This window comes from Copadichromis virginalis, linkage group LG4, assembly GCF_057382275.1.
Source record: "Copadichromis virginalis isolate Kocher_CV1m ecotype Utaka linkage group LG4, C_Virginalis_male_GT1.1, whole genome shotgun sequence".
NCBI lineage: Eukaryota > Metazoa > Chordata > Actinopteri > Cichliformes > Cichlidae > Copadichromis > Copadichromis virginalis.
Window position 1 is genome coordinate 29,777,977 of NC_140621.1, and position 19,169 is coordinate 29,797,145.

General features: G+C 43.7%; 1 protein-coding gene and 1 long non-coding RNA gene across 10 annotated transcripts in view; one reads left to right on the forward strand and one right to left on the reverse strand.

The window, feature by feature from the left end:
- The window catches only part of arhgap23a (Rho GTPase activating protein 23a), a 68,066-nt gene that overhangs the window by 43,168 nt on the left and 5,729 nt on the right, over positions 1 to 19,169 (forward strand). For 3 of the 9 annotated variants that reach the window (XM_085454816.1, XM_085454813.1, XM_085454808.1), the window contains exons 3-22: positions 944 to 968; positions 2,165 to 2,257; positions 3,054 to 3,132; positions 3,868 to 3,928; positions 5,445 to 7,041; positions 10,716 to 10,871; positions 11,730 to 11,838; positions 11,927 to 11,969; positions 13,130 to 13,267; positions 13,350 to 13,658; positions 13,766 to 13,827; positions 14,040 to 14,158; positions 14,670 to 14,788; positions 14,887 to 15,039; positions 15,686 to 15,764; positions 15,864 to 15,937; positions 16,039 to 16,128; positions 16,220 to 16,345; positions 16,442 to 16,483; positions 17,213 to 17,306. In XM_085454816.1, the coding sequence (XP_085310942.1) occupies positions 944 to 968; positions 2,165 to 2,257; positions 3,054 to 3,132; positions 3,868 to 3,928; positions 5,445 to 7,041; positions 10,716 to 10,871; positions 11,730 to 11,838; positions 11,927 to 11,969; positions 13,130 to 13,267; positions 13,350 to 13,658; positions 13,766 to 13,827; positions 14,040 to 14,158; positions 14,670 to 14,788; positions 14,887 to 15,039; positions 15,686 to 15,764; positions 15,864 to 15,937; positions 16,039 to 16,128; positions 16,220 to 16,345; positions 16,442 to 16,483; positions 17,213 to 17,306 (3,568 nt within the window). The remainder of the gene's footprint in view (positions 1 to 943; positions 969 to 2,164; positions 2,258 to 3,053; positions 3,133 to 3,867; positions 3,929 to 5,444; positions 7,042 to 10,715; positions 10,872 to 11,729; positions 11,839 to 11,926; positions 11,970 to 13,129; positions 13,268 to 13,349; positions 13,659 to 13,765; positions 13,828 to 14,039; positions 14,159 to 14,669; positions 14,789 to 14,886; positions 15,040 to 15,685; positions 15,765 to 15,863; positions 15,938 to 16,038; positions 16,129 to 16,219; positions 16,346 to 16,441; positions 16,484 to 17,212; positions 17,307 to 19,169) is intronic. The other 6 variants (XM_085454807.1, XM_085454811.1, XM_085454809.1 and 3 more) reach the window with 6 other exon arrangements.
- On the reverse strand, positions 11,294 to 13,166 carry LOC146711805 (uncharacterized). Its single transcript, XR_014920206.1, has 2 exons — positions 13,103 to 13,166; positions 11,294 to 11,862 (listed from the first exon to the last, which is right to left on the reverse strand). It is a non-coding gene; the product is annotated as an uncharacterized LOC146711805 (long non-coding RNA).

A 19,169-nucleotide genomic window follows, 5' to 3' on the forward strand; every position in this document is an offset into this window, starting at 1 on the left:
ACTGTGCCCCTGCCCACAAACTGTCCACTCAGCTTAGTGTGTGTGTGTGTCTGTGCGTGTGTGTGTGTGTGTGTGAAGGTGATCAGAGAACCTGCAGCTATCAGATCTCACCACCTCGTTTCTCACTGTCCCCGCCTTTATTTACTCGCTGTGTGTGTGATGTCATGAGCACCTGCAGATTGTCAAACCAGATAGTCAGTGTCTGTGCTGGATCTGCAACATTAAGAGCTCATGAAAACAAACAGGTCGGTGTCAGGAGGTTTGGCATAAATTGTCAGTGAAGTCACCGACACGTGAGGGAAAGCTGTAAACAGTTGATCTTATCCTTCCACATTTTGGTTTCTGTTCAGAAAAAGGTCACCTGGGGTTGAGAACTGTGGCCAAAGTTAGAAGCCGTATGCTGCTGAAGTGTCTGTGTTTAAATCAGGAGTATGAGGGCCCTGTATGAGGCCTTTCTACTACATGATGTAAACCCCAAATCATCACTTGGTAGCATTCCTGCCTGGAAAAGTAGTGATAGCTTTTGTTTTTCCCCTCAGTTTTGTCTAAAAGTTGAATGCTGAATGGGCATGAAAAAAAAAGCACTTTATTATTGGTTGCAAAATTTTCCATGTGGCACAGCCAGTTTCCGTCCTGCAAATCTTTGTATATGGTCAATTTTGTGACAGTGTCTGAAGTAGCAACTTTTCCCACATTTCCAAAAGTAAAACCTTTTTTTTTTAAAGCTCAGCGCTTGCGTTGCATCACATGTCGACCTTTCTGTGCATGTGGAAAAGTTTACCCCTCGCTATCAGATCTCTCTCATCTAGAACTTCTTAAACGCGGCCAAAGACCATCTCAGCAAATGTGTTTGTAATTACTAGGACAACAATAAATGTCTCTTACAGGAATTTTACGCTTTAAATTTGCTCTAATATGTGTAATTCTGTCTTTCTGTTTGCAGGATGAGGAGAACGGTAACGGAAAGGGTGAGCTGCCTCTATTTTTTGCCTTCTCAGTTTTTTATTAGTGCTCCAGTTAAAGCTTACTACAGGGATAGGGATAATGATGATGTAATTGAGGCAAGACCCTACTGTACTTCCCTCATGTCTCGCCTGCTCTGCAGCCTTTATGCGCCACCTACAGGACGCTATCCAGTACTACATCTAAAAATCCACCTGCAGTTAGACTTCTGGTTCTCCAGCTTTTTCTAGTTTTCTTGACTTGAGATGCTGAAAAAAGTGTGAATATTTATCAATAAATATCAATAAGAAATTTAATTTTACATAAATAAACATGCAGTAGTATAAGCAAACTCTTATTTATTTTCCCTGAAAAAAATTTACCTTACTTTTGCAACCCACAGTCTGACAACCTCTGAGTTAGATGCTCATGGACGTATTTACTCGTCTGAAAAAGTGCTACTTTCAGCTGCTACCTGGTTCACTCGGGGTTGGGACAGAAGGTAGCTCTGCATATGTGAATTGGAAGAATTCAACAGGAGATGCTCTTCCTAACACAACCCACGAGGCATTTGTGCCTTCTCCCGGGATTCACCTGACGAGGGAGTTTTCACTCGTGAGGTGAACGCGTAAACAACTACACTGTGGAGCCACGTCGCTCGTGTCAAAAACAAACCCTTAACAAATATCTGATGGGCGCTGGTAGAAAGTGTCAGCAGTAACTGTTCGTAGGTGTAGCGCAGCAGAAGGGGAACAGATTTGTTTGAGCCTGCAGCTTTACTCGGCGCTTCTGAAAGATTTGTGGGTGTAGCGCTTATCAAACAACCAGCCTGGCGTGGACTCCCAGGTGATATTCATGAAGTAATCGCAAAACAAATACATCAGAGAATACATCTGTATATCAATGTCATGTCTGCTTAGATATGCATGTGAATTTACCCAAACGAGTTCATGCAAAAAATGTAAACTAATGGATTGTTGTACTGTGCACCTCCAATACAGAATGGCATTTTATCTATGTTATTTTACTATTATTTACTATTTGACTATTGTTTACAATATTTGGATGATTAATAATATTATATAATATTATATAATGGTAAATGTTCATGTGTAACAACGTTCATACCCACATGTGGATTTCTTTTTCTTTCCTTGTGCATTAACTGAATCTGTCTATGTCCTGATCTTTGCGCATCCCCTCTTTTCATGTTGTCATTCAGGGTTTCAGAAAGGTCAGTTGGAGCCAATGGACACTATATTTGTGAAGAACGTGAGAGAAAAGGGTCCGGCCCATCAGGCAGGCCTGTGCACAGGTAAAAGGAACACGTTGTGCAGGAGTGAGGACGCCTCGATTTGCATTGGAAATCTGTTCTGCGTGCAGGTCACGTGACGCTGCACGAGCATGCAGAGAGAAGTTGACTAACAATAAAAACAAAGGAGACGAGAGTTATTACAGAACGAGAGCTCAGTGTGTGTGAGGTTTTCCTCTTGTGTATTTCTGTGACAGCAGAGCAAACCAGTACTCGGTGTTAAAGCACCAGCTTGATTTAACGCAAACTGACGCATCCACGGAGTTGCACGCTACCTCAAACGTATGCAAACACACGCCCTGCGAGCACCGCGTATGTGTTTCAGCTTGCATAAAGTAACCGCAAATGCATATAAAATTTGAGCAGGTAGTTATCGGACGCCTTTCCTCAAGGCCTTGGTTCACAAAAGCTGAGCTGTTCTAAACATACCTGTTCTTTATGCTTGAAAGCTATTTTAATTTTATTGATGTACTTTTTTGCCTTTAAGACATAGAACACCACATGAAGTGAAAAAGTGTGAGATTAAGTTCAAGCTGGCTTTTGATGCCACCCAATACAGGTGATTTGCTTAATGTGGTTTTGGTTTTGCTGACTTTAGACAGCCCAGAGTCAATTATTCAAAAAGTTCACTACTTATTTTTCACTCCGGGTCATTATTATTTTGATGTCTGCCTTCAGGGAATTTACCCCTTACCCATTTTCTTTATCATTTCCTCTTGCTTTAAAGGTCAGAGTTTACTGATTCATTGTTCTCAAATGTATTAGTGATATAATATGACAATCTGTCCATGCTGTGCAGGGGATCGTCTGGTGAAAGTGAATGGAGAAAGTATTCTAGGAAAGACGTACTCACAGGTGATCGCCCTCATTCAGAACAGGTAAGAATCCCTTCCTGTGAGCCCCTTCAGAGCCTTTTAAGTGTTGATTTATTGTCCTGTGAGAGAAGTCATAGGAGAGTGACACAAAAAGTGGAGATATGTGCACTGACTCGTGTATATCTTCATGCTTGCCAGCTTACCATCTGGCTATAAGCCGAGCTAGGCAGCAACAGGAATAGCTTGTTTCACCCTGAGATATGAGAACAACCTCATGACAGATCAATGCGACGCATCCAAATCATATCTAATGGCCCAAATGTAATGTAGGAGGGAGTGCGTGACTTCACCTTTACAAATATACTTGTTTAACTGGGCCACAGGTGTTTGTTTTTTTAAATAACATAATTTCATCAGTCTAAATGCTAAAAATTCACACAAGGGCAAAAAAAACATTAACTAAAAAATCCCAACAACCAACTATTCTGATTGGCTTTCTGCCTTTCACGTAGTTTGTTAGTCTTTTGCTGCATATTATGAGTTTTAATGGAAGGTATGAAACATCAAGTGACATACCTCAGTTCAGATTACCCGATGGAACTGATTCATTATCCTCCTGCTCAAATCAGTGCATTCCTAACTGGTATTCGTTTAAGAATAGCTGGAGTTTTTTTAAGGTTTCTTTTGTATTTGATTTTATTGTATTTTTATTTTAGCTATAACAATCCACAGGTACAAATGTTGCCTCTGAAGTCTTATTCTTGCTCTTGTCTCTTTTTTGTCGCACGTGTCCTGCAGTGAGAGCGTGTTGGAGCTCTCCATTATGCCAAAGGATGAAGATGTGCTTCAGTTGGTAAGTGTGAGTATGAGATTTTTCACACATATTTTACCCCACCCCCACCCCCACCTCAAATACACACACAAAATAAACCCACACATATTACATGCATTATTTTAGGACACTGCAGAAGTCTGCAGAGATGATTCACAGCGTCACTGTTGAAGAATTTCAAGATTTTGTTAGACTGGCTGCAGAGTGACTCACAGGCTCTCCGCTCTGTGTTTAAATTACAACACATGATCATTTAAAACCACTGGTATCTGTCACTGGTAAGTTTGTGCTTGGGGAAAAAAAAACCAACCCAAAAACTCGGTTGTCGCTCACACACCCATGTTCCGTAAAACACATTTTTATCGCTCCACAGGTTGCTCTTCCACAAGATCCAACATGCATCGTTAAATGCCCCTCCCATTAACCTGGAGCAACTCGTCAACACACACAAACACCAGATGAGCTGATTTAACTGGTCTTTCTCACAGATGCAGAAACATCACCGTTCCTCCCAGAAATGCCCCAAACTGCCCTCTCCTTCCAAGCGTCCTGCCGTGTCTTAATATTATAAACCCCCTCCTCTGTTGTCTCGCTCCTCCCCTCGCTGCTACGCCTGTCTTTGCTGCATTCCTAGCATGACCTCACCAATCCCGCGCACCTCCCTCCACACTCCCACAGGGTGGAGTAAGATGAGGAGGAGGAGAGAGGGAGTTTGGAAAGATCTGAGAGAGGCAGAAACAAGTCGATAGAGCAGATAGAAAAGTCACAAATACAAAGGAAAAGAAAAGAAGTTAAAGTCTGGATGTTTTAGGACGAGGACGCGGTACAAAATGAAGAGCAGAATGTTTTAGCTGCAGAGCTGTCGCATCCGCGGTGTTAGTGAGCTCTTCTTTTTCTGCTTGTGTGGCTTCGGTCTTAACGCACAAGCTGTGGAAAGGCTCTGGATTCTGTTGGACAGCCTAAACGTTTCATTAGGTAAACCTTTAAAAGTGTCAAACTGATTTAAAATGTCTTTGTCATGCGAGTTTAAAAATAACTGGAAGTAGGTGTGTTTTTGGTTTAAATATGGCAGTGTGGCCGATTCCTGAAATGATCGGGTAATTTAAAGCTAGTTATTTACATTTGGATTCTCCTAAAGCAGCAAAGTGTGTGTGTGTTTTGTATTTGTTTAGATAACATTAGAGGATACTTTTGTATTTATAGCTAGCTGCAGTGCGGTGAGTGTTGTGGCTTTTTCTCGGGGGAATTCTTCCAGTTTGGTAGCTAGTTTGTGTTTGTGTGGAGAGCCGAGGCCTCGGGGACAAACTGTGGCAATAACTCAGAAGCTTCCCCTTTCAGGCTGTTGTTGTGTGTAAAGCAGCACGACACTGTGCCGTTGTCAAACTTGTTTACAGGAAGAGACCATTTTTATTTAAACTTCTCATTCCACACATACACACACAGGCGCACACAGACACACACCTACCTACCTACCTTTGTAATTTCTCATTTCTTCCTGTCACGTCTGTTCTCACGGTTCCTCCATCTTCCCTCCTTTCTCTAGGCGTACTCCCAGGATGCCTACCTGACGGGTAATGAACCGTACGCTGGGGGAGCTGAAAACCTTCCGCCGCCACCCCCCCTATGTTACCCACGCTCCAAGACGACGTCGGTTTCTGGAGCTCCCCTCTCATCCCCCATGGGCCAGAACCAGCTGGATAACTGGAGTCGCTGGCCAGGTTCTTCCAGCCCCTCATCACCCTTGGACAACCGATCTGCTGTGTGCAGCCCCGCCAGCTGGCAGGAGGGGCGGCCAGGCGAGCCCGGTGGTGTGGGTCACAGCAGTCCAGCCCACCGCACAGAGGAGATCCAGTACGGTATGACCAGCCAGCAGCCTCAGGGCCAGATTAGGGGACGCTCCTACTCTTCGTCTTCCTCCTCCGGAGGCCCTTTGTCCAGCCCGCTACAAGTTCACTACCCCAACCACCATGGTGCCAGTTCTTCACAGGCTCAGCCACGCAAGTCCAGCTCAGCCTGGACCAGTCCCCCTCAGCCACAGGTCAGCCACAGCCGCAGTGACCGCTGCCAGCAGGCCCTCTCTGACTGGTACTACAACCAGCAGCCGGATCGCTCAGTACGCAAGATGCAGACCCGCCATCGGAGCTACTCACAAGACCGGCTCAGTGAATCAAGGAGGCAGCAGCAGCGTACAGGTGGCTGGCCACACAGCGCCTCCCAGGACACTCTGCTCTTACTTCAGCAGTCAGGACCCGGACCCCAAGGGGAGCCATACTGGTCCTACGGAGACCACACTGCCACTAACTATACTCGAACACGCTCTGAAAATTTGCTCGCCCTCTACGACCACCATGGTCGCTCGTTAGAGATGTTGGACCGAGGAGCAGCTGGACTGGTCTCGCCTCGGATTGACAGGCCCGCGTGGCTCCAGCAGGCCCCCAAGCCTCCCCCGAGGACTGACGCTTACCACAGGCAGGGCAACCATTTTAGCGCAGCGCAAGCTCCTCAAGTGTCCCGGCAGTCACAGCCAACCTCTAAACACCACCCACAGACCCACACCCAGCCACAGCCGGCGCCCACTCAGAGCAGGCGGCTTCCTCCTGGACAGAGCGTGGACGACCTGCCGGTGGGCTACCGTAGCTACAGCCCATCTTTTTACCGCAAAACAGGCCGCATCCTGCAGCAGGCTCATTCGTTCAGGGACCCTTCATACTCTGGCCCCCACTTAAACTGGAACCCAGTACCTAAAACCAGCCCTCCAGAGGGGACGCCAGCACCTCCCACTGCCTCCACCACAACTCCAGTTGCCTCCGCCACGCCCGAATCCCAGGACAGAGGGTACAGGCCAACAAACCACGAGAGGGAACGAGGGGCAGTGGAAGGGCAGGCTGAATTGGTGGCACAGACCCAGGAAGTGGTGATGAGGCAGAAACCCCCCACGGGGCGGAGGAATGTCCAGGGTATGCGTCACCCTCACTATGCCCTGCCTTTGGATGGGCTAGAACCCTCTTTGTTTTCTCCTGATCCCAAAGACTCAGCCCCAGCTCCCGGTTCCACAGGAGATGTAGCCTCAGGCAAACCAAATGGAAACCTTGCTCCCCTCCCACTAGAGGATGACTCTCTGGCCTCCATCCCCTTCATAGGTGAGTAGGGAGCCTCCAAGCTTCCTCCCATGTCCCTTCTCCTACTTCCCTAACACAAAAAAACCCCACACTGACCTTGAGATTTCATTAGTCGTCCTCTAAAATGTAATCTACACTGAGTGTTTATTGAACGTTAGCGAAAGCTTAACCGAGAGGAAATGCAAAGCAGATGAAAATTTGAATTTGTGTGTTGTTTAATTTCCTCCTCGTCTGTATATTCAGACGCCAGAGTCTGCCCAGACGCAGTTTCCGATCCGTCTGTGAATGTTTGCGTTGGGTAATTGCGGTATTCCCACAGTCTTACGCACCAAATTAGTCGTATGTGCGATGGAAGTTCACTAATCCTGCTGGCTGCCCTCCTGACTTTAAGGTCACCTCACTGTGCTGAGGAAATGAGGTGGAGGTCTGGACTTCCTGAATGTGGGTTGTTGTTTAGAGGGATAATTTTCAATTTCACATCGGTGGAGTTTGATTTTGTGTGTTGAGGCGTGACAGGAGCTCAACAGCTACTGACAGTGGTTTTAATCTAAACCAGTAATACTAATAACGAGCTGTCATAGCACCGTCCGAGTAGGACATGCAGTCTTTTCTGTTTGTTTTCTACAGTTATGGCCTGCATATGTTGCCGTCAGTGGGAGTTGACTGCAATCGTGTTCGAGCTTGTTTCTTGCTCTGAAAAGGCTCAAACAGAAGGGGCCCTGTAGGCTTCTGATTAGATTCTATCACTTGACACGGACATTAGTCAAAGTCAAACCACAAGCAAATGAAGTCAGCCGGTGAGGCTGGACTTGCCTATATCGCCCACTCGCAGGCTGGGGAAAACTTGCATTAATGTTGAATAGATTCAAATCAGCTGACTGGGAAGCTTTGACCCATCTTGGAATGACTGTGGATATTTGAGCCAAGCTGCGCTCTGCCCCAGAGAGTCATTTAAAGAGAGAAACTACAGGAAACCAGGAAGGCATCTCTCGTCCTCGCTGTCAATCCGTCAGAGCACATTCTTGCCTCGTACTTTCACCTGAATTAAACGAAACCAAGCAGCCAGAGCAGCAGGTCAGGACATGTTTAATATCCACAAACTGAAACTAGGATAGACAAGAAGTAGTTGTTCGTTCATTCGTTCTTTCTTTCTTTCTTTCTTTCTTTCTTTCTTTCTTTCTTTCTTTCTTTCTTTCTTTCTTTCTTTCTTTATCCAACTGACGCAGATGCTGATATAATCTGAGGCTGTTTAGGGACATGCAATTTCATGGGCTGTTGTTTTTCTTCTTCTTTTCAAAGCATGGGTGTCTGTGAGATAGCAGTTCAAAGGCAAACCGTGTCTGAATGCAGATACTGTATGTTTTTATCAAATCTCGTACACCATATTGAATTTTTCCTAAATTCAATGAAGTGTTTAATACTTTCTGTGTTTCTGGTAGCTCCTACAAAATGAAACGACAAATTATATCGAATGCTGCTGCAGGATTTTATTGTGCGCCCACTTGGAGTCTTTGTAAGCTGTAAATTGCCAGGAGGTTTTTGTCATGGTCCTTGTGGGGAACAGTGGGGGCTCCCGCCTTCAATGCAGCTATTGTACTGCTCTACTAGATGAAGGGTTTTATGTGGGGGTTCATTCTATGACTGTCTTTACTAGCTGGACCCTGGACATGATGGACTTCGTGTACTGGCCTGTGTACTGGCCCTCTGTGTTTTCTTACAGGCACCTGCTTTCAATTACTTTGTATTGAAAGCTCAAGCTCATTCTCTCTCATTTTCTTGGTCTAAACTTCTTTACATTGAATTACAGTTGCTACATACAGGTTAGTTTGATAGTCAGTTAATTCTTTGAGATATTTCGTAAGCAGGAGTACAGGTAGTACAGCTAGTAAAACATGCTGCAAAAACTCAGGCCTCAGACTATTTATATTCAACTCTTGGCTCTGTATGATGTCAGAGAGAAGGAATATCCCTAAGAAACTCCACATGGAGTTGAAACCTTCTAGTTGTGAGGGACAGCCAGTCAAAGGAAAGCTGGCATCTTTGCCCTAAAGGGAGAGGAGCTAAAAGGGTTGGTTTCAGATAGTTCAGAGTCCATGAAATGAGGTCCAGTTTAGATGTAATAAAGATAAATAAGAATTAATTGGAACTGTATATCATGCAGAAGATAAAAACTAGAAATCAAGCACAATAGGTCCCTCTTAATAAAGTAAATATTCCAAAGAGGAATGAGTCTTTAAGCATTTCTTCTATCTTCACCATTTGTCCAGGACAAATCTGAGTCAGGAATTCCTCCTTTACTATATGTACTGTAGAGCAGCAGCACAGTGTACTTCAGTATGCTGCTCCCCTCTGCTGGTCTGTCTCTGTGTCGTGTTTCTGAGCTCACTCTGGCTGCCTGTTAATGACGGCCTTTGTTAAACCCACAGCCCGGCTATTTCTGGGCCATGCTGTAAACAGGCAGATTCCTTATCCCAGACTGGGAATGTTTTCCGCCTTATGTCGGCCTCTAAAATGCACAGGAGCGAAGAATAGAAAAGCGAGGGCGGGAAGAAGAGCATGAAGAAAGGGAAGAGACGAAGGATGTTCGAGGACTGGACTGTAAGAAGAGAGATGGTTATTAAAATAGGGAAAATTAAATATGAAACCAGTGCAGGGTTTTTCTAAAATGACCATGTGGTGGTCAGTTGAAGTGTGGCGGAGTGAGGCTGTGCTGCCCTCTGCTGTTTCCTCCGAGAGCAAACCAGAGCCTCGACGCATTTCGGTCCTGAGAGTTTAAAACATCACGGCAAATCCAGCTTCTCCTCACTGCATGCAAATATCAGACCAGCCCCTAATCCTCGCTGTCAGTCAGGAAGTGTGAGCGTGTTTGTGTATGAATGTTTCTGTGCGTTAGAGTTTCATATCCCTTTACCTGAAACTGCTGATGACTAGTAGCCTGTGTGATCCTAACCATTTTATGCCTTTGTCTTCTTAAAAACTACGTTTCTTTATCAGCATAAAAAAATCCCCAGAATTCTTATGTTGGAAAGAAAATGAAAAGATCATTCATGCCCAATAATTTATTTTCTACCTTTTGGACAGTAACGGTTTCTCTTGCATATATCAGATCATGCCTGCGCTAGGGTAGATTTCACAAAGAACTGAAACCATGAGCCAGTAAACCTGTAACAAAACCCCCTCCTCTCTGTTAGCTACTGAACAGTTCTTCCTATGGCAGCAGAAGACGCAGGTATTGTATTTTCTGTAAACTTTTTGCCTGTTCAGCCATGTTCCTGTGGGACTTTTTCTTACTGTAGTTGGGTCGCAGCTATGCTTACTTTCCTGAGAGAGGACAGGAGCTTTTAGTGACTTCTGCTTCATCTGTGTGTTCTTAAGTGACCATATAAATGTATGTGTTTCTGACTTTCTTGTACTTCTCACGGGAATCTGGAAGTGCATCATGTTAAAGTATTGTGGTAAATGTTTTAAGGTGATAGTCAAATTTAAAGTGAAAGAAACTGTGAAAAGCGTTTTTTTTTAAGTCTCTCTGATGGTAATCCCCCAATTCCTCATCATTCCTCTACCTTAAAACCTCTCCTCTCCTTACCTTCTCCTAACCCAACCCATTTTTTTCTTACCTTCTCGCCCTTTTTGCTAACACCTAACCCTTCTCCTTCTCTTTCACCCTTTCCTTCCTTCCCTCCACCTGCCCACAGACGAGCCAACCAGCCCCGGCGCCGATTTGCGCGCCCGGCACGTGCCGGCGTCCTCCGTTGTCTCCAGCGGCATGAGTTCAACGCCCGCCGTGGTCAACAGCCCCGCATCCCCCACCTTCACCTTCCCCCTCACTAGGCTCTTCTCACACGACTGCAGTGAGTGCCCCCTCCTCCCTCCCTTCCTCGCCACTGCATGCAGCCAAAAATTAAGATTCTCCTTTTATTTCCAATGTGGATTTATAAAGCATGAGATTTGAAGAGAGTATACAATTTTATAACTGCTGTAATCTCCATCTTATGAAGCATTTTGTCTCCTTATTGTGTTTTAACTGCCTTATTTTCTTAACACAAATGGGGGGGGGGGGGAGCTGAAATCTTGAACTTAAGGATGCACTTAAGTTGTGGAAATTTACGTTTTATTTTATAGAGCTGAAAAAAAGTTTGTTTTTATGAGAAGTGAACTTTAAAATCTCACTCAAAAACCAAAATAGCTTGACAAGATGAAGTTTCAGCAGTTTGCATGTTGAATTTGTAGATTGGACTTGAACACATTGGTTTAGATCATTTTTTGGTCACAATTCTAAGCGTGCATGAAGCCCAATCTGTGTATTTTCAAATTAATTTAGCCCATATTGGTGGTGCACAAACCAAGACTTGCATGATTGTGAAAAAACTGCACAAAAAAATGAATATGGGTGTGTACACCTGTATGCCAGAGGTGAGCAAACGGTCCAAGGAAACCAGTCTAACCCCCACTCCTCTAGCTCATGTTCCTACTCACCATCTCCACCAAGTCGCTGATTCACTCGCCCTGTTAACCCCCCCCCCCCCCTTCCTCCACCACCTCCCGCTTCCTCCCTCACTGCCCCAATCTCCTAATCCAACACCATCCACTCTGGTGATTGGCATTACATCAACATTCTTTCTGTTTTTTTTCCCTCTTTCTCTTTCTTTCTGCTCTCTTCTCTCTCTCTCTTGTTCTCTCCATTCATTCATTCATCCCTCGCTGAGCAGGCAGTATTAAATCCAGTCGCCGTTCCTCCTATGTTCTAGCCATCTCCAGCGAGCGCTCCAAGTCATGTGACGAAGGACTCAACACGTTCAGAGAGGACGGACGATCCTTGTAAGTACTGCAGATCCCAGACACCTGATAGAAATTATATTTCACATTATTAATATTAACGACTCTTTGTTGTGATGTTATATTCAAGTAGGAGGCTTCCAAAAAGAGTGAAGAGCTTCTTCACAGATGGGGTGAGTTCCTCACTTTTTATTACTGCACATAAACTGACACGATCTGTAAATACTTTGCATGTTATCATAAAATTCAAAGACGAAGCTAAAATGCAAACAAATGCAACTAAATCATTATCAACCCACATTGAATTTAAACTAGTCATTTGTATTTATTTAACTAAGGCAATGAATTAATTATGGCAAACCAACATTAATATTTTTAAATGCGGTCATACAAAAAAATGGATGGATGGTTGCACAAACATCTAAAACAAGTTATTATAATCATTTTAATTCTCATTATCAAATTCAGGCTGAGGTTTTGAAGGAGTTTCAAATGACTTCTTCCTGCCACCGCCGAGCTACAGAGACACAAATCATATTAAACTTTTGTCATTAAAACCAGTGAGGTGTTTTTTCTGTGACACGCTGCCATAAAAGAGTCATAAAGTCTGAAATGAAGTGTTGGGACACGTGGCTTAAGTTTGCCAACGTTAAATATAATTTAACTACAGCTACAGTGAGCTGGTTACACTGGAACACTATGAGTGTGTCTTCTGTTATTACAGCTTTTTAAATCAGCTTTTTATTTGTGCAAGGAAAGGATTGTGTTATGTTTTAATAAAGCTTTTATCAGGTAATATTTGGCCATATACAAAGACACATAAAGGTGCATTAGCTGATAGTTGAACTGGTGGTTCGTCCGTTGCAAAATTCTGCAGTATGGAAACTACTGCAATCTTCTGCCAGGTCAGCATGAAGAGTACAGTTTTCTTTGAAACTGTTGCATGGTATTTTTAAAAGCAATTTTAAATTTAAACAATAATTAGCAACACAAAATAATATGCATTGATGTGTTTTTGCACATTATAAAAGAAGCTTGAGAATTAAAAAATAAACAGAAGGTGAAAACTAGCTGAAACCACTTTGTGAGCTTTGAAAACTAACTTTAAAAGAAAAAGTAAGATGCTTACTTTTGGTTTCTGTTAAAAAAAATGTTATACAACCAAAATAAAAAAAGACTAAAACTAACACTGAAACCAATAGAATCGAAACTAAAACGAAAGATTTTCAGATAATAAAAACTAACTTGAAATGAGAAAATCCGCTCTAAACACTAGCTAACTGAAAACAGAAAGTCAACAAATTACCTGAAAACTTTTCCGATTGTGTTTCAGTCTCTGGACAACATCGGGACAGCGGAGGAGGTTCGGTCGAAACGTCACTCCACCTCGGAGCTGGGAAACATCACTTACAGCGATGTATGGCGAGAAGGATGGCTGCACTACAAGCAGATCCACACCGAGAAGGGCAAGGTGGGCAAATCGAGCTTGATTACAAGAGAAATCTGGAAAGCATAGCAAAGGAGTCGCATCACATCTCCTCTTTCCTTCACAGAAGGTAGGCAGCGCCATGCGTCCGTGGAAGCGTGTCTTTTCGGTTCTTCGCTCCCAATCGCTGTTCCTCTACAAGGATAAGCGGGAGGCGGTGCTTCGCGGAGCCACAGTTGGAGGTTCGGCCGAGGATGAGCAGCCGATCAGCATCCAGGGCTGCCTGGTGGACATCGCGTACAGCGAGACCAAACGAAAGCACGCCCTCCGGCTGACCACCCAGGACTTCTGTGAGTACTTGCTGCAAGCGGAGGACCGGGAGGACATGCTGAATTGGATAAAGGTCATCGGGGAGAACAGCAAGATAGACAACGAGGTCAGAGAACACACTTTTACCGGGCAGATTTTCAATAACTGTATGCATTTAATATGTTCTCAGTGAAAACCTCAGACTCATAATGCAGGTGTGTTTATGTCTCGCAGGAGCTCGGCTTTTCCAGGCAGGCCCTCATTAATAAGAAGCTTAATGACTACAGAAAACAAAGGTGAGTCACCCGATCATGAATATTGCTGTCCTTTCTCCTCATCCTGCCTGGATATTCCCCTCCCACACACCAGAAAAATGCAGGTTAACTTAAATTGAAGTTAAATTTACTCTAACCTGTCCTGGATTTTTGCCACCGGACGAGCAGATACAGCTAAATTTAAATGAACCACAACAGTAATACCTACACTGTCTCTCTGTCTCCCCCTACAGTCCAGCTGTCAACAAGCCAGACTCCTCTCCCAAGTTGTCCCGTATGAAGCCTCCCTTCCTGCTCAATAAGACGGAGAACGCTGCTGGAGCGCCACGCTCGCCCAAACCAGAAGGCAAAGGTCAGTGTCGGGGAGACTCGAAGCCATCCACGCTGGCATTCGGCATTTGCTGAATCCTGGGCTCTAACTTTGTTACTGACTTTGTCTTCAAACTAATCTTGGAATCAAAACTATAAAGAATTAATTGGACCAATTATGAGTGTATTTGGAACTCCTCAAAGTTGTGAATAGCTCATCATTTAGTTGTCATATTCACTCTTGTTGTGGAGGCACCTTTAGTCAACTGCTTTGTTGTTTCTTCTCTTTTTTGTCCATATTATTTCAATATTTAATTATACCATGCTAACACAAAGCAACTATACATAAGACTGACCTAAAAAGTGCAACTCTTGCCCAAAGTAAGTACTAACCTTTTCAAATGTTTAGAGATTTTTTTAATCCCATTCTATTAAAGCAGTCTGCTGGTTTTCAAATCCTTTTTTATTTTTGTTTTAATGGGTGACAGCGTTTGGATAAGAAGGTGTTTAGTCAAACATGGAAGTTGCTAAGTTTCTGTTCAACCTGCCTACAGATGAGAGCAGCCCTCCCAAGTCTCCATGGGGAATTAACATCATGAAGAAAGCAAAGAAAGCTGGGCCCAAAGCTTTCGGTGTGAGGCTGGAGGAATGTCAACCTGGTACAAATAACAAGGTTAGCCACACTGACCTCTGTCACCACCTGAATGCGGTAAAACTGTTTTCCTTTTCCTTATTTTCTGTGATCACACGTTTCCGTGTCTCCTTCTGCAGTTCGTTCCAATGATTGTGGAGATCTGCTGTGGCCTCGTGGAGGAGATGGGTCTGGAATACACCGGCATTTACCGAGTCCCAGGGAATAACGCCATGGTGTCGCTGCTCCAGGAGCAGCTCAACAAGGGCGTGGACATCAACCCTGCAGAGGAGGTGCAGAAATATAAATATACATTCAGTCGTGTAAAAAAAAAAAAAAAAAAAAAAAAGTGCAGCCTCTTTCATTTCTGAGATTTTACATATCAGCACATAAAAAAATCATCTGGTGCTTCGTAGGTCTTAAAATAGCCTGTAAACGCAACCTCAGATGAACCTCAGTGCTGTAATTTATTTAGCAAAAAATAAGCCAAAATCCAGAAGCAGTAAGTACACACTTATTGCTTCACAGGTGCCAGGTGCTGCTAATTGAATGCACTTGATAAACTGATCATTAGCAAGTTTGAGCGCCTCGTTTCCAAACAATTTGAAGTCTGTTATTGTCCAAGAGGTAGAAATGGAAAACCTTCAAGAGTCTTTCCAAAGATTGTTTGAAAAGATTCCAGGAAATTCCTCGATAACAATGTGAGAGGCTTCTAAAGTCATGCAGAAAACCATAACTTAAAGTTATTGCTCCTGAATGTGTTTCTACAAGCCTGCTGAATCATTGGGATCTGCTTTTTTTTTTTACATGATCATAGAAGGCAAGAATACTGTCGATCCTCAAAGAGAGGAAAAAAAGAAACAATTAACTGGCACTTTTAGTACAAAAGGTGATTGGTAACGATATCTGAGTCGTCTCTGTGTGCTCTGTCGTCTGCAGAAGTGGCAGGACCTCAATGTCGTCAGTAGCTTACTCAAATCCTTCTTCAGGAAACTCCCAGAGCCACTCTTCACCAACGGTGAGACCAACAGGTTCCAACATGCCATCGCAAAACATCGCTATGCAGCCTAATCACACAGCTTCATCTGACTTTTTATATCTTCTCATATCTTAACAGACAAGTACAACGACTTCATCGATGCCAATCGGATGGAAAATGCATCCGACAGACTGAAGACCATGAAGAAGTTGGTACGTGTTTACCCGCTTGGGTTAAGTGCGCGCAGAAGTCGGGCAGGTTAAACAGGTTTACGGTTTTGATGTTTCACTCTGTTTTCCTTTCATTTGTACAGATCCGTGACCTCCCAGATCATTATTACCACACTCTCAAGTTCCTGGTTGGTCACCTGAAGACTGTAGCCGACAACTCGGATAAAAACAAGGTGGGATAAAGGGAATTTGTAAATGCGGACGAAATGTATCACTGTTAAGTATTTGGTATTAATGCCATCAATATGTTCCTGGCGTCTCTAGATGGAGCCTCGTAACTTGGCTCTCGTGTTTGGGCCGACGCTGGTTCGGACGTCTGAGGACAACATGAAAGACATGGTCACTCACATGCCCGACCGCTACAAGATCGTAGAAACGCTCATACAACACGTGAGAGATGCAAACGCGCACGAACAGTATAAATCACTTACATCCTTAATAGTATCCAAGTCATGCTCAGTATTTCTTTCTCCGGCTTTCTTGCAGTGCACCTGGTTTTTCACTGACGAGCTAGACAAGGATGAGAAGGTATGCTTTCAAAGGCAATGATAGATGCTGCAACTGACAAAAAAAAAGTGCAGAATGTTTGGCACAAAGTTGCAAACGTCACTGCAAATAACTGCAAAGCAGCTCTGCGAAAGAATCTCTATTGCTCTAGAAAATGACAGGAAAAAAAGAAAATCCATTATTGCGGGAATTTGAAACATTGTATCCAACATTTTAAGAAAAATGACTGGTTGAGTGAAGAGTCACATCATTCATTATTTCTTTTTATTTGGTCATTTAATATTTATGATTTTTCTTTTCATGATGTAATGGAGCTCTCTGACAAACCCAACAAGTCACTCTGCTGTTTGGTGGCGACATTTAATTTTTAATCTTTGTGAAATTGGAAATTGTTGAGACATGCATTCAAAAGCAAATCATTCAAGACTTATTGACCTTTCTAGGAATCTTCTTCCAGTTTCAATAACTAATATTTCCCTAATGATAATTGTCTCATAAGTATGCAGCAGCCGCTACACTTGATCTCCAGAAATGGAGCTGAATTAATGATAGCTGCATTTGAGCTCTTGGCCTAGGGATTGAGATGCTAGCCACGTCCCCAATTTGAGTCTGTCTCACTCTGTTCTTCATTTGCTGTCATGTACTGCCCATAATAAAGACATAAAAGGCCCCTAAAACTACGGCGGATACTTAACAGTTTATGGATGCAATGCTCCGAGTTTTTAAAGTAAATCTACCCCGTCCCTGCAGACACCAGTGGACACGGAGGACGTGCAGCCCGCCCCCAACATCGACCACCTGCTCTCCAACATCGGCAGGACCGCTCTGCTCGGCGAAGCCTCGGGTGAGCACGCTGTTTACAGCTCCGCCTTTCTGTGACGAGCCGCACCAGTAGCACTGAGTTAGAATTAGTAAACGCGAAACGAATGCTGCTGCTTTTCATTTAAAGCTGGAAGTAGGTAATTCCTCACTTGTGTGTTGAATGTTGTGCGGCCAGGTTTGTCTAAAACAAGACAACAGTAATACATTTATAAATATTAAAAGAAACCAATGATCACCGAAGTTCCACTGAGAGGTTTTTACAATTAATCTGAAGGAATATATTTCTAGGACTAACAGATTGTGTTTGCTTAAAGGCAGTTGATAGAATTCCTGGCCTGATTCAGAATTCTCCTTGGAAGTTTGTCCCAGTTTAAAGTATGATTTCCCTACTTTCCAACAGAACTGGAAAGCAGCTCAAGGAATGAACATCCGTTAGCAGTTTGAGTGTTTCGGTGTTTGATAGTGTGCCTTTACTTCTCTTCTTTCTGCTGACCTCTTTTTTCCCCTCCATGTTGCTCACCTTTCACTTTCTCTGTACATTTCTGCATTTCTTTCTCTCAGCTGAGCCTGTGGAGCAGCCACTGCGGTAGGATGGCACTGTTTGTGTGTGTGAGTGTGTGTGCAACCAAATCAGTGCACCATACTGTGAAAGTAATAATAATGGGTGTGAGAGAGTGTGTGTGTGTGTGTGTTAGCGGTGGTGATGGTTTGTGTCTCCATGGTCTCCATTACCCTCCTGAAAGTCAGCGTCTCCCTCTCAGCGTCAGACTGAAGTCTCTGTAAAAACATGTCACTTCAATGTCGGCCCCAGTCTGACTAATGAATTAATGGATGACTGGATGCTCTCTGAGTGTTAAAGCTGCTTTATCTGACACCGGAGTGTAAACTGTGCTCTGTCACTGAGAGACAACTCCTTCACTGGTGGCCTGTGCCTTGCCGAGCACTGCGCTGCACTCATCCTACAGGCAATTTCGGTCTGTGTGGCCCCATCGTAAAAATCCTAACATCACTTCTGCCTGTAAAGGGACTCTGCATGGTGCTGTTTCATTGTTTCATTATCCCTTCAAAAGAAAATATTTTGTGTAAAAGCTTCAAGATGGCAGCTGGAAGCTCCCTCCTTGTAGCCAAAGTGAGTGCAGACGTAACAGGAAGTCTGTTTAGCTTGGGGTGGACTCACAGGGACGTGTCCTCTCATGTATTATCGGCACAGTGTGAACTAGGAATGTCTAATGTGGCACTGGTATATATGGTAACAAGCGAAGCATCTCATATTATTATCTTTTAAAAAGAATATATGCAAAATAAGGTTATAAGGAAAATTACATTCACAGTTTGTTCCGTACTTGCTTGTCAAACTGTAAAGTTGCTATGTAGAGCAACATATAACTGTATTTGAGTCAGGACTACTATAGTCTGTTCTGAGGTTTCCTAACAGCCAGCCTGCATACAAGCAGGAAGAGCAGCAGACCTGGCTTCAGTTGCAAAGGATGTGATACTCATATAGTCAAACACATTGCAAAAAGAACAGCTGGGGTGGAGATGGGTTGCAAAGCGGCTTAAATTATGCGCCTTATATGAGATTTGCCTAGAAATGTATCCGCTGATGTAGGCTTGAGATCAGTTAATCTGCCAGGGCTGCACTTGAGCTTCACTTTGCCTTACCCCTGAGATCTAAGTTATCATCAGTGATGATCCTAGCTTTCACTTGAACCCTGTGCTACTAGAATGTCTTTTCAGTCAAGGCCAAAGAAAAATCCCAATTTTTTCCAAAAAGTACTTTTTGTTTGTCTCCAAACATAGGGTTAGGGTTCAAAGGTCGGACTGGGATCATCACCAGTGATGGTATGGAGAGAATACTCAAGTATCCTACCCATCAAATTCATAT